Source organism: Pteropus alecto, unplaced genomic scaffold, assembly GCF_000325575.1.
Source record: "Pteropus alecto unplaced genomic scaffold, ASM32557v1 scaffold61, whole genome shotgun sequence".
NCBI classification, from domain to species: Eukaryota; Metazoa; Chordata; class Mammalia; order Chiroptera; family Pteropodidae; genus Pteropus; species Pteropus alecto.
The window spans coordinates 16,833,356-16,848,982 of record NW_006434835.1 but is presented as its reverse complement, the minus strand read 5'-3'; the positions used below and the strand labels follow the sequence as shown (position 1 = coordinate 16,848,982).

Genomic DNA, 15,627 nt, shown 5'->3' with positions numbered 1-15,627 from the left:
AACCTATATCATGCCAAAATTAACTCAAAATGGATCATAGACCAAAATGTCAAAGGTAAAAATATAAAACTTCTAAAAAAAATCTTTAAGAACTTCAAATAGGCAAAGATTTCTTAAAAAGCCAAACACATAAACAATAAAAGAAAAAATTGTTAAATTGGACTTCACCAATATTAAAAACTTCTGCTCTTGGAAAGATACCAGTAAGAAAATAAAAAAGGAAGCCACGGACTAGGAGAAAATATTTACAAACTGACAAACGACTTTTCAGACTATGTGAAGCATGGGGGTCCTCAACCCCTGGGGCTATGGACCAGTCCCAGTCCAAGGCCTGTTAGGAACCGGGAGAGCCAGCGAAGCTTCATCTGTATTTGCAGCTGCTCCCCAGCACTAACATCACTGCCTCAGCTCCACCTCAGCTCATCAGGCATTAGATTCTCATAGAAGCACCGGTCCCTGGTGCCAAAAAGGTTGGGGACCGCTTAAAAGAACACTTGGAACTCAACAAAAAAGACCAGCAATCTAATCAAAACAGTAAAAGATCTGAACAGACTTCACAACAAAAGACAGACAAATAAATAGCCGATAAGCACACGAAAATGAAAGTTAAAACCACAATGAGAAACCTCTACACATCCGCTAGAATGGGTCTAATTTAAAAGGCCAACGATATCAAATGTTGGCAAGAATATGAAATAATTACACTGCTCATAAATTGCTAGTAGAAATGTAAAATAGTACAACTACTTTGGAAAAGAGTTTAGCAATTACATACTTATAAAGATAAACATACAGTTAGCTTACGACACAATAATAGCACCCCTAGGTATTTTCCTAAGAAAATTAAAACACATCTTCACGAAAAGATATGTAAAAAAATGTAACAGCAGCTTTTTTTTTAATAGCCAAAAACTGGAAACAACTCCAATGTCCTTTAATAGATGAATGAATTTAAAAACTGTGATCTGTCCATACAATGTTATACAATTAAAAAATCAGTATTGTTAACAATTTTAAAAAAAGTATTGATATAAGGAATAATATGGATGAATCTCAAAAACATGCTGAGTGAAAGCCATATACCAAAAACTACATAGTATACAATTCCCTTTATATGAAACTCTAAAAGAGGAAAAGCTGCTTTATAATTTCGGAGAGAAGATAAGGCTCAGGGATTAGGGGGATGGTGGTGGAGGGGACTGACTTGTGGAGGGAAGGAAACATTCTGTATCTTCGGGGGAAGAAAATGTTCCAAATTTTGACTATGATGTAGTTACATAGGTGTTTACAACTGTCAAAATGTATGTAACTGTACACATTTTTAAAATAGATACATTGTATTATATGTAAATTATACCTCAATAACGTTAACATAAAAAGTAGGATATAAATTTGTATCAGAGTTAGTATGTTTAAATGAGATCATATATAAAATAAACCTAACTCTATAAAATAAATGCTCATTGAGTTAGTTTAGCAATTATATCAGTCCTTTTTAATAAACGCTAATCAGCATCAAAGCCAAATTTTATATATAGATATATAGATATATATTGCTATACCTGAGCTGACTTTATAAATTTAAGTTAATATTAATTGCTATTCTTAAAAATTATTTCTAACATTGCATGAATTCCAAGAAAATAAAATATTCTGAAATGCCAGGACAAAGGAATCCTCAAAATCTGAGGGAAAGATAATGTCTAATCCACAAAATTAGCACTTCTTACTTGCCTTTCATGAGCATTTTTAGAACATTCACTAAATCAAAGGTGACCTGCCTCCCTAATTAACTTCTAAAAATACTTGAATGCTAGATAATAATCTTTAAGTAAATGAATCCTTTGAAAAGATAAAAATAAAATGAACTATGCTACCAAGGAAAATTATAATGCCTCTCAGCATGATGCAAAATACTAAGTCTGTTGACACAGTGTCCAACTATACTTATAAGGCTCAACTGTTAGAAGTCAGAGTAAAAACAGTTAACTTCTACTCTCCTTGCAGGTGATCTTGGAGACTAGAAGAGTGTGGGCAAAGGAGCCTTCTAGAGAGGCAGATTTGTGGGCTCATATGAAGAACCAAATATGTCGCAAAATAGACTATTTTATAATTTCCTTGGTCTGTCCTAATGAAGCCAAAACAGTGTGAACAAAAGTAGAAACAAAAAAAGCAGAGTATTTGAGAAGTACAATGAGCAAATCACTTGTACAGGCGTTTGACTTGGAATGTCAACTGAGCTCCAGCTGGGGGGTGGGGGGGCGCCGAGAGGCTGGCATGGCAGACTGTGACAGCCTTGAATGCTACACTGAGGGATCCAGTCACCAAGTTATGAACAGGAAGAGAGAAAGAGTTAGAGCAGAACGATTACTCAGTCAACATATTCCAAACAGATTATTTATTCTAAACAACACAAGACTTGTTTCATAAAATAACACTGTCATCCCAACAAAATTGCCAGCTATAGCTATAACTACAGCATCCAGCTTTTGGACCTACTGGCCAAAGTTCAAAATATAAGGTATAATAAACCAAACAAAGTGCAAAATTCTTACAGATAAGAGTAACTCAAGAGAACTTTAATATCTCTTTCAACTGGTGCAACAAACTTCTCCACAACACCACTGGGACTTTCAAATGCTGCCAGTTTTGGTGTTCAGTTTGTTTGACAACCATCAGCATCACATGTCTCTCTATACAGCGCTGCATAAGTAAATTTTTAGAGGACAAACAGCAGGAAAAAAAGAGCATTCTGAGTTTATTACATTGATTGGCTAAGACAAAGTAACATGTAAATAGACCTAAAATGCAAAAAGCACTGTGTTAATGCACACACAAGTACACACATCCGTGCGCGCGCATGCACGCACGTACACACACACACACACACACACACACACACGCAGAGCAGCCAAACCACTTGAGATAGGATCAAAAATAAAGGTGATTGCAAGATTCAGTAAAATAGAACTTCTAGAACACCTTTTGTAACGTATCTATAAAAACAGTTGTATATATTTGACCACTTTTTAATTAAATGGTACGTTCCATTTAAATAGCAGTTCTGAGATTGGTTTCATTTTGTCATAATCGTTATCCAAAAAATACAAGTTTAAATTTAGTAATACATTATCGAAGCCTTGGAAATGAACAGTAATTTTACACTGCTCCTCTGAGAACATGGGAGAGAATGTATTATCCTAATCATAATCTTTTTTTTTTTTTTCCAATTTTTTCCTCTGAACGAAGGCTTTTCCCCTGGAAGTCTTTTAACTTCAAAAGCTTTGGAGATAATTTTTTGGCATGACTTCTTCACTCTTTCACAAATGGCTTTGAAATATTCATCACTCCTCTCAGATGATAAACAATAGTATTACTTCTATTGTTAAAGATACAGTAGAAAATGTCTATAGTTGCATTTGGAAGCTCTTTAGAAAGAATTCCTAAGACAATGTAATAGATACCTCTCTGGGTACCTGCCCAAACCATGCTGACCTTGTGCTAAACTAGCCTCTAGTAACCAAGTTGATAATACATGACCCAAAACTCTTCACCATGTGACTGGATCACGAGTGCATACCCAGCCCAAGCTGCCAACCAGACTCTCTCTTTCAGAAATTTAGATTCCAAGCCCATAGGCAGTCTCTGGTGGCTTTGAACTTAGTCAACATTTAAGGGGCTCAGGAAATTCTTTCTATTCTATGGGAGGAGAAATAGAGAAATCTGGGGGTAAAAGAATAAAGTGAATATAGTGACAATAGAATAAGTTGCAGGACAAAAACACAAACAAGGACACAGATGCTGACTGGCTACTATGGCATATCATCTTTCCAGTCCCAGTTTCAGTGCCTTAGAGCAACGGTACCCAACATTTTTGGCACCAGGGACCGGTGCTCCTATGAGAATTTAATGCCTGATGATCTGAGGTAAGGCAGTGATGCTAGCACTGGGGAGCAGCTGCAAATATGGATGAAGCTTTGCTTGCTCACCTCCTGTTGTGCAGCCCAGTTCCTAACAGGCCATGGAACAGTACTGATCCACGGCAGGAAAGTTAGGGACCCCTGCCTTAGAGGAGTAGCTATACCTCCCGCCGTTGAGCACCATGAAATCCACTTAATTTCTTACAAAGACAAACTCTTTGTTCCAACGGATTTCTTAGAACCAAACAGTCCCTGTATGAAAAATATAAATTTTAAATAAAAGATTATTTCAAATCTGAAACCAATGCTAGCAAACCATTTGATTTACCAGCCACAGTCCTGCTTGATATAACTTCTAATATTTCAATAATCTCTTTATAGTTACATAAATAGTGTTATTCAACAAACTTATAAAATGGAGAATACTTCAGAGTTCTGTCACTTCCTTATCGAACCTCATTATTGCCAGATCCAAAGAATGAACAAGGTTCATTCATTCCACAAACATTTATTGAGCCCCTCTAAATGCCAGACAATACACTAGAGATTGAAAATAAAATATGGGGAAAATAGCCCGATTTCAATAGGGTACACGAAAACAAATACAATAATTCCTTCAAGAATGAAGTGCTATAGATCATGACTAGGGTGGCTGTTTTTACAAATATGCCTTTATATGAAGCTCACTAATCTTCCTCTGTGAATTTTGTTAAAATTGGTAAATTTTCACTCACGTTAGTGGCACCATCCTACATTTTAACATGCATTTTACTTAAATCAACCTGGATCATTGAAGATTCAATCCTTTGAATCTTTTCCAGTCCTCTTGAAGTAAGTACCAGTTGTCTCTTCTACAATCATGAAATGCAAAGACTTCTCTTTAATTCAGCTATCTTTTGATATTTTCCATAAGAATCTTACACAGACTGGCAACTCTTCCCCTGCCCCAGGACTGAAGAGTTGTCTCTTCACATTAAAAGAGCTTAGGACACAATAACGTCGTTCCCAACGTACTGTGATCTTCTGGGTTTTTTTATTCCCCTATTTAATATTGAATGTGGGAATCAATTCTTCTAGAAATCAATTCATGAATCATGCATAGAAACATACTCTCTCCTTTGTCTTTAATTCTCATTATCATTAACTGCACAAAATTTCCTTTATTCATAGATGAAATATTTAGAGAACTGTTTTCTAATACAGAAAATATTCTGAAATATAAAATTTAGTTACATGCTATTTTCATGAATCCGCTCTGCGAAGGCAGAGTAGAATATATAAAGACAAAATTGATACAGACTCCAAATCTGCAAAGTACTGTATGTCCTTCCTGTTTTCTGAATTGTTAAGCACAATGTTCCAATTACAAATTTCTTATATAAAAAAAATTCTAAAAACTGAATTTCTGTTGGCAAAAGACTGATACAAGTAACAGAATGTCATATTCTTTATAACACTGTATTTCAACCAACAAAAATCTGAACACTAGGATTCATTAATTCATGCATACATGCCTTTATTTCATTCCTTCAACAAATATTTAATTGAATATCTTTACTGTGACTGAAGATAAAATTTAATAAACAGTCTCCATCTCTAACTTCTCTGAGATTAAAGTTATGAAATAAAATTACTATAAGCTCCAAATACCTTGATTCAGCCTTAGTTAAAATTTTAGTTTAAACCACCCACCATAAGTTTTCAGTGAGATTTAATGAGAAACTTTAAAGTTGTTTACTATGATCAATGCAAGACCCACCCTTCCATTAAATGATAGTGAAGAAACAGAAAAATCCAAAACAACAGGAGAATGAGGAAGAAGAGACAGTAGCAATTAGTAGATGAGACAATTCGACAAACTCCTGGAAGACAGAATGCAGATCGAAGAGTAGTGCTTGATGAGAGAGACAAGGCAGAGAACGCTCTGGCTCCAATAATGTGAGGGAGAGGCCACTGATGAGGAGGAAGCCATTTGTCCTGGCAAAGCTACAAATATTGTTGTAGTCATCCAGCGTAGGGAGAGGCAAGTGATATGAGGCTAAGAACAGGGAGGTTTAAAACGAAAAGCTCCAGGAGGAATAATCTATATACTGTCAACAAAAGAAATATCCGAACTTATAGATAATTTTTATAAGTGTTTACCTGAGCCAAACAGATGACTAATTCCAGAAAGAAAGATCTCAAATGCTCCTGTAGAATAAGGAGCTTCTTTTATGCATTTGAAATTATGGAGGGGACATAAGGAAGATAAGAGAAAGCAAGGCAGGATTGGACTACAACACAGTTAACAAGATCATGGGCTCTCTAGAGGTACTTCAAAGGTGTGTTAACCTAGATGCATAAGAACAATGGGCAGGGCTGGTTTAAAACCTTTCACTAAAGAAGTTACAGGGCTGGAGCGGGACTACTTTCCATGATCTGCCCAGTTAGGAATTAAGGATCAGATCACCCAGTGAGGTTACTTTCCACAGAACTCTTTTTTTCCCATCCACAGTAGCCGCCCCCCCCCACCCCCCAAACCAAAAAAAAGGGCATGGTGGCCAGATGTGTAACTCCAGGGAAAAAAATCAGGGACTAGTCTAAAGAAACAGAAAATTATTTGAGGGAGAACTGTAAAATATGACACATAGGCATCCCTCATACTAACAGCTGGCCCACCATTAACCCACACACTCAGTAAGCTCAGCACATACAGGAGTCCTAACCAGAGTTTTATTGTCTGTCTTAAATATCGATGGACAGACAAAAGCCACCTTGTATTTGAGGAAGGCTATCGAATAACAGAGGGGAAAAAAGATGATAAACAAAAACATAATCCCTAGGGGAAATTAAAATAATTCAGAAAACAGAAGAAAACTTTAAATTTATATGTACATACATATGTATGTATGTATATATGTATGTATACATGTATATATCTGTATATATAAAGAGAAAACTTTTAAAATACTGTATTCATAAAATAAAAACAAGACATTGTGAAAGAAAACAGAGAGTAAGGGCAAGAAAGAGCTCTTAGAAATTAAGATACCTAAATATGACTGTGGTAATAAAAAATTATCCGAAGAGCTACAGGAAAGGTGGAAGCAGGAAAGGTGGAAGAGTGAAGGGAGGAGTGGAATCTGAGGCAAGTTATTTGAGACTATGTTCCAAGATAAAGGGGTAACCTGTTTACCGAGACAATTCTATAAAACAGAATTTTCAATGCATAGATTCTACAAAACAAGGTCAAATCCAAGAGAATAATAAAGGTAAATCTCATAGTGATAACTATGCAGGAACAGGCCTGCAGGGCAATCATCCATGCAACCTATAGCCAAGCACAGAAGACAATTACAGATTTAGGACAGACAATAGGTTATCGATCTTAACAATGCCAAAGGAAAATAACAGAAAACAAAAACTGAGAGGCGAAGGAGGAGGAAAGGAAGGAAAGGCAGGAACTAATCTCTTCATCTTATAAGTAAGGAGCCGAAAGACATTACCTATGGTTAATGGAAAACTAAGTAACAGTATACTAAGTGTTCATCATCACTGCGTAGAGAGTGTGCTTAAGTATTAACAGTGCTAACTGTGTGCCAGGCACTTACCAAGAATTTTTACTGACTGTTCATTTAACTGTACGACACAATGCTTAAAATGATCCTTAAAAGAAAATGTTTTAAAATTACAGGGTAACCAACACAGGAAACAATAGTGGTGATATAATTACATTAAAGAAGAGGAGAAAAGAGAGGCTGATACCTTGTGCTATCAGAGCAAGAAGCCAAAAGATAATAATATCTACATTGAAAAGTCAGGAAACAGGAGCATAGCATATTATTTAGACATATAGATCCCCAGAAGAACACTGAAACAATTTTTAAAAAATTTAAATGGGTCCCTTGAGAAAAGGACTAGGGTTGGGAGAAACAGGACAGAGGACTATTGCTTTCATATATAAAAAACTTCTGAACTATTTACATTTTTAACCATGTGATTTATTTTGATCATTTCTTTTAAATTTAGTTTACACTTTTTTCCAAAAAGTAGCAATCTAATCTGTCCTACTACCTCAAACAGGTGAAATTCTTTTGTATTTCAATGATTTCCAGAGAATGATCTAGTGATGCAAAGTTAACAAGTCAACATGTCACAAATTTTTCACTTCATGTTGCATTTGGTAAATTAATATAAAGTAACTACAGAATACTAAGATGTGGCCCCTTCTGGCCTATAATGGTAAATACATAGTCCATGATCTGAAAGGCACTGTTGACCCATCTGTCCCATGTATAATGTCTATGTTCTTTATTCTTCTTTTTATGAACAGAGAGACTTTAGTACCCTATTCACCACAAGTATAGATAGATTCAAGAGCGAAAATTCCTGATGAGATTATTGATACAAACCAACCAAAGTTATCATTTCACTCCAGGCTAGAGCTTCAGCACTGGTAATATGGCAAAGAAGGGCTGATGCAACCGAAGCCGATGCTCTATATGGTGGACTAAATCCAGCGCTAGACCCTGCGTGTCACTCAGTGAGGTCACAAACCAGCGGCCCAAGAGCTCAAACCAGCCCCCGCACACATTGGGTCTGGCCTGCATAACGCTGGCCCATGCCGTTCTTAATTTTGAAAAAGGGGACAACATCTAAAACTGACAGAATTTATATAAAAATTCAGATTTCCACCTTCTCTCAAATTACTAGAGGCAGTCCCTCGAGACGAGATACATGTGCTCAATTTGCCACACCTTGCCCACCTTCCTCATTCAGGGTACCAACCTGGCCCTTGTCACTTTTGCATTTCTGACCTTTGCTATCTATGAAAGAGATAACATGTGTCTGCCTATTTGACCACAACTTATTTCCTGTTGACTGCCTTACTTTGAATAGAACTAGGATTGAAAGGCAAAGTTTTAAGAAGTGAAAAATCCTAGTGATCAATATCTCAGGAAATAACATGTAGCAGCCGGAAACAAAAACTAAAGCACAAAGCTTAATGACCAGCACTATAATCTACATTTTCAGTAAAATAGTCATCATTCACTTACATTTTAACGTCTCTCCAGCATATGGTATGTGCAGTTTAAATCGGTCACAGTTGGGTCCAGGAGTCAAGGATGTGCAGCTTTCAAAAAAAAAGAAAACGATTTTTTTATATAACCCACATATTTATGATATTTGTTAAAGTAAATAAAAAGTGATCTTTATAGATAAGAGATTAAAGCACTGGCTTATAGAAGAGGATAAAAGCCCTCAATGGTCATGGAGGCCAAGACAATGATACTTGCCCTAAAACAAATAATTCATTTATCTCACAATAAAACCTTTCTGCCTTCTAAAAACAAACACCAACACTGCTTCAACTATTTAAAACAAGTTTATCCCTCTTTTGAAATAGGTATACCATCCAAAAGAGGTCTGTAGTCTTTGATATGCCAAGAACTGTAAAATAAGAGTAGTTTTATGGTCATATTTTAAATGTAGACTCTTAGCTTTTACTCAGTACTAAAAAGAACCCATTTTGGGCTTTTTTTCTGGTACCACATGGTTTTTTCTCTTTCCTCTAGATTTGGCACCCAACACTTACATCTGTGGAGAACACAATGCACTGCACTCAGTTTCAGATAAAATGCAAATTTAAAGGGGAGTGGTGTGAATTAGTCACCTAGGTCTCAACAGCTTATTTTTTTTTAATCTATTACTCCATGAAGTTATACAATGATCTTTGTTCTTTATACAGATTTACTTTATATCTTTCATGATCTTACATGCCATAACTTCGACTGCATAACAGCAGTATTGGCTTCATAAATTAATAAAACATTAATATGAAAACTAAGGAAGTTATGTCTTCATTTAGTTTCTTAAAAAGTAAGGTTTTTCATTTATAAAGTAAAGCAAGAAGGCTAGTTTTCTTTCATAATTCCAAAACTTGCTATGAAAAATTTCTGAAAAAGAATCTACAGAAGCTGTTTAAGGAATGAAAGCATTGTTGGAACAAGTGTACAGCTTCCCTTGACGGCCATTCTGAAGGGCGACAGTCATTGGAAAACAAATTTGAGAAATGCTGGCTCTAAAAGAATCTAACTCAAACCTCATATTAGATTTACTATTACTTTTTCCCAAAACTATTTAAATGTGAAAGAAAAGAACCAGACAAAAACTTAAATTCAGATGTATTTAATATAAATCATTAGGTTGGTTATTCTTTATCTTCAGAGGCCAAAAACACCACCAGTTTAAACAACACAACAAAGTTGCACTGGTAATTGCATACTAACGTATTTTAATTTTTCACAGGCTTTAAGAACACATTCTCCCTTACCTTTCAATATAAAAAAGTTCTTCAGGGCACACTTTACTAAGTAAAATATTGCCTTTATAGTAGAATCTTTTCTAGCCCACATCACAGTAGTTATTTGAAAACACTTATGGAAAACACATAAATTATAGCATTACAAAATGTAATCTAACAACAGAAATGATCCTACAAGCAACACTAAGAATTTTTTCTTATATTCAACCAACACCTTAAAATGAGTAAATTAAAAAAAAAAAAAAAAACACCATTTATAATCAAGCGTCTTGTGTGGCTTAAGGATCAAATTATCTATCTGTGTAGTTTAACAAATGAAATTATTAATAGTACAGGAAATCCTCAGAATTAATCTGATTCTAGTTTGTTTGAATAAGCCCTCTTCTTTAATGTGAAATTTGTTTCTGCATTGTTACATTCACTGTTGGGCCACATTTTATTAGGATATACGTGGGCTTTAACCAGGACTGGGAAAGGGTTTTCATGCTGTGCGCCTTCTCTCTCCTCCCTTACTATGTGAACCGCTGGCTCCAGCCACCTCGGGGTGTGAAAAGGTACAATTCTCTATCTGAGTGATTCATTCACTGATTTTTTTCACTTCAATGAGATTTATTGAGCATTGTTCTGTGTGTTAGGAATACAGGGTGGACAAGACAGACAAGATCTACAATCTCATGGAATGTGAATTCTGGCAAGGTCATGACACACAAGAGACAAATATATAAAGATGGTTTAAGATTGTTAAATGTCATGAGGAAAATAAAACAGGGTGCTGCAATAAAACAGGAGCAAGGTCACACTGGAAGACTAAGGAAGACTTCTGGAGGAGGTGAAGTCCGAAACCTGAAAACACGAATGCGCGAACCATGCAAAGTTCTGGGGAAGAGCATTCCAGACAGAGGGAACAGCTGGTGCCAAGGCGTGAAGGCAGGACCAAGCCTGATATGTCTGGGGGAAGAAATCTTGACAAGTCTGGGCAATGCAGCTAGAGCCATGTGAATGAGAGAGAGGAGAGTAAAAGATCAGGACAAGGAGCAAGCAAGGGACATAACTGTAGAGCCGTGTAGGTGGTGGCAATTAATTCAGGTTTTATTCCAAGAATGAAGGAAGGTTTTAAGAAGAGTAATATTATCTGATTCTACGCTTTTAAAAGATCACCCTGTCTACTGTACGAGAAAGAGACAGCAAAGAGGTAAAATGAAAATGGGGAGACCAGATAGGAGTCCACTTCAGGCAAGAAAGATGGACACTTAGACTAAGTAGCAGCAGTGGTGATGGAGACAAGTGGATTTACTCAATAGTGGTGACTAGCAGAGGAGTAAGTTTAGGGAGAAGGGAAATCAGGAGTGTGAAGTGTGAGATGATAACCAAATCTTAAATGGAAACAGAGCCAGAATACTGAGTGAGCTAGCCAAAATGTACTAAAACTCACCCTAGAGAGAGTGCTGTTATGTTGTTGGAAAGATCACTCACTTGCAGTGGGACGGGAGTAGCGGTAACACTCCCCAAAGAGCACAGCAAGTTAAAATGGCTCGTCTCCAGGTGACCACAGGGATTCTGCTTTGCTGAGAAGAATTAAAATTTGGGTTCTGGGTGACAGAGGAAAGACTACGCTTCCATCATCAGGTCTCCCTCTCCTAGAGAGCCCTCAGCTTCTGCGCCAATCAAATGTTGAGCAAATTATTTAAAATATCTGGTAAGCTCTATCGTCCACATTATCTGGAATAAATAGGTTTATAGGAAAGAAGCCAATGTCATGTTACCTAAAAGTTCTTTTAAGATTAAACTAAAATGTTTCCCCTTCTTAAATTACCTGTCTAAAATTAGTTTTGGTCATGTTATTCAATTTACTGTGAAATTTCAAATCACACTCAAGGAGGACATTATTTTTTATGTTAATCAAAAAAAGTACATGGGTTAAGAGAAATTGAAAAACACATGTAAATAGTATAATTCCACTTACGGAAAAGATAAAGCTATGTGTGTGTATATGTTTGTCCATAAACAGATTGCAGGAGAGTCGCCAAAATGTGGTAAGATTTTGGATGAGTTTTATAACTTTCAATTGCTTTTCTGCATTGTTGTGATTTTTATAATGAACATGAACTATTTTATAAGTATTTTACAACTAAATATACCCTTTTTATATTTGACTAAAGCAGCCTGGTTATGATGGCTCGATTTATCTTTTTCTTCTAAAGTGTTTCACTCTTTTTCAGAAGGGAAGAATGCAAGGTGATTTATTGATAGTCTTCAAATAAAGTATATGAAAGTATTTATAACGATATCAACAACTTCACATTTCTGACATTTATTGTGTCTCACAGTTTCTTTGTGTCAGAATTTTGGGAATAGCTTGGCTGGGCAGTTCTATTACAAGGTCTCCCATGAAACTGCAGTTAGATGTCAGTAACAGGTAACTAAAAGAGTGGGAAACTCCATTCATTTACAAAGTCATTTCCTTGCACAAGTATGAAAAAGCTACTAAATAAAAAGCTACTGGCTTCATTAAAATTATATCTGTACAATGGCAACTTGTCCAAACATACATAATGTAAAAGACCAATATTCCAAATTGAATGAATTTTAATAATAAAATAATTTTAAATGATTTAAAAATTACTGATAATTAAAATGTAATTTCAAATTTGTCTCAATCATATTTTCTGAGTGTTTACTATATGTCAGGCACTATGTTAGCTGCTGGGAAAACAGTGGTGACAAGAACAAAAACATATCTTGGCATTATAATGTAAGAAGTTTTTGGATGAATCCCTATGTCTAAAAATGTCTTTTACTAAATTTTAATTACCTCAATATACTGGGAATGCACTAAAAGGGGAACAAAGAAAACTAAACTATCACCTGCAGATTATCCAAATGGGTATAATTAAATGGGAATTTTCTTTTTTTTTTTTTGGCAAGGCAACCCTTGGTTGACCTCACAGATTGCAAGGATCTAGTCATCTTATAATCCCTTATTTTTTAATTTTTATACCTACAGCACCTGGTCTTCCTAGGTGGTCTCCGATCTAAGCACTAACCAGGACCGACCCTGCTAAGCTTCCAAAGTCACATGGGATCGGGCTTGTTCAGGGTGGCATGGCCGTAGGCTAAATGGGAATTCTTGATAGCATCAAATCAGGTAGTTTAGTCCAGTACTTTATAAAAAAAACTGCAGCTGACTGCTGGTACAAACACTAAGCATAATAACCTCACATACTCTCATCCATTTGGTCTCTTATTTTACATCTAATCACATGACTCCCAATATTAATATGTTTTTTAATTATGGTTTCTTTTCCCAACCAGATCATAAGATTCTCAGTGCCAAGAACTATTTTATACATTTTTAAATGTCTTAGTACAGCATTTAGCCCAGTGCTAAGCAACCAGCACTGATGATATTTTACCATATACTTATAATCATAAACTAAACTCAAAAACTATAATTTTACAGATAACGATAGTGAAGCCCAAAGGGTCTCACAGGCACTCAGTGAGAGCACTGGGACTGGAAATCACGTACAGGGCACCCTGGCCACATCTCAGCCTCCCTGGCTTAGGTATCTTTAAGTCATCTTTAAATCTCTGGCATCTAGCACTTGTGTCGAAGACATGGATACTCCAAAAACTATGTACACAGATAAAGGTGTGCTAAATGAATGAATAAACCTTAATTCCCAGTCTTGTGTTCTTTTTTCTTTATTAAGTTTACTGGGGTGACATTGGTTAATAAAATTCTATAGGTTTTAAGTGTACAATTCAATAAAACATCATCTATATATTGCATTGTGTGTTCACCACCTAAAGTCAAATCTCTTTTCATCACCATATATTTGACCCCTTTTACCCTTATCTACCTCCCCCTCCCCTTTCCCTTCATTTCATGACAAAAACTGATGATTTAACTGGAATTAGGAAGACGCGCTCATCCTCACTTCTGATATTTGTGGAAATTGTCCCTTTGAAGAGCTATACATGTGACCCAAAATTTAAAGTCATTACTTAAAATTACTCTATTTTCACAACAAATAATGATAACAGCTAATACATGTTGGGCATTTACTACATGGCAGGCACTACTCTAAGATCTTTAATTAAATTACTCAAGCCCATAGCAACCGTCAGAGGTAAGTGCTATTATTACTTCCAGTTAACAGATGAGGAAACTGAGGTACATACAAGCTATGTAGCTTGCTAGTAAGTGACAGAGCTGGGATCTAAATCTAGGATGTCTGGGTTCAGGGCCCATTTTCTTAGCCATCACACTAAATCACTTCTCAGTAATTAAAGGGGCAATCTAGTGAAAATGTGAATTATAATTTTTTCAAATGACATTAAATATCTATAATAATGAAAAGCAAAAACTGATAAAACATTGCCAAAAAGAGCGTTCTATCATGTGTTTTAATGAAAAGAAAATGATTTGTCAGTAATAAGTATAAGTACTGTATACATGTAAATCAATGATGTAAAAGAGGGAATGAGGCTCTCATAACTTGATTAAACAGGCTCTATAATGTTCACACTATTGATTTATTTAGCAAACTTTAATAAATAAACTCTTTAAATAGTGAAAGGTAAATGTGGATTTGAATCCTCTTTAAATTATTACTTGTTCCTACTTATAGAGATTTGACTCAAATTATTAAAATATCACTATAAAGAGGAAAATTGGCAATTTCATTACACTTTGTATTTTTAGTGACAGTCAAGAATTAATCTGGATTAATACAGCCTTAAGATCTTATACACCTTTAATACATTAGCATGTATTGTAAAATACATGCTTCCTAATTTAACGCTAAATCTATTATTTGATGTATTTTCTGGAAAAAAAAATAATGATTTAAACCATATCTACTCTTCAAACCATCTAAAAAGAACAAAGTAGATGAGTCCAAGGCTCCTTCCCTGAGTCTGCGTCAGTTTCCTTTACCCTGACTGTTAATTTACCATTTGGCATGTTCTACATGGCTTCCTGTTTTCTTGATAATGACGTTTGTGCTTAACTAACAATATTCAACATCAGCTGAGAAGGAAATCTTCAGCTTTGGCGACCTAAAATAGCAGGTGACTGTGCAATAAAATAGGCTCAAAGACCAATAATTGCCTGCTGAATAACTATGAAGCCACAAATTAGAATGAATTACTGTTAACTGATATTCACATTTTCATTTTATAGAACTATTTTCTCTGAATTAAATCTATCATCAATGATTCCACTCAGATTAAATCAGTTTCGAAATTATCATAGTTTCTAAACTGAAATGCAGCAGTAAACAAGTTAGAAGACTGATATAGTTATCTTTTAAAATAATTTTTTAATTTTTCATTTACAGTTGGCATACTCCAGTATGTTAATTTCAGGTATACAACATAGTGATTAGACATTTATAT

General features: G+C 35.4%; 1 protein-coding gene and 1 pseudogene across 1 annotated transcript in view; both read right to left on the bottom strand.

The window, feature by feature from the left end:
• The window catches only part of BABAM2 (BRISC and BRCA1 A complex member 2), a 349,865-nt gene that overhangs the window by 313,756 nt on the left and 20,482 nt on the right, over positions 1 to 15,627 (bottom strand). The window contains exon 3 of the mRNA XM_006910348.2: positions 8,957 to 9,033. Coding sequence (XP_006910410.1) covers positions 8,957 to 9,033 — 77 coding nt within the window. The remainder of the gene's footprint in view (positions 1 to 8,956; positions 9,034 to 15,627) is intronic.
• LOC112478623 lies at positions 13,220 to 13,338 on the bottom strand (annotated as a pseudogene).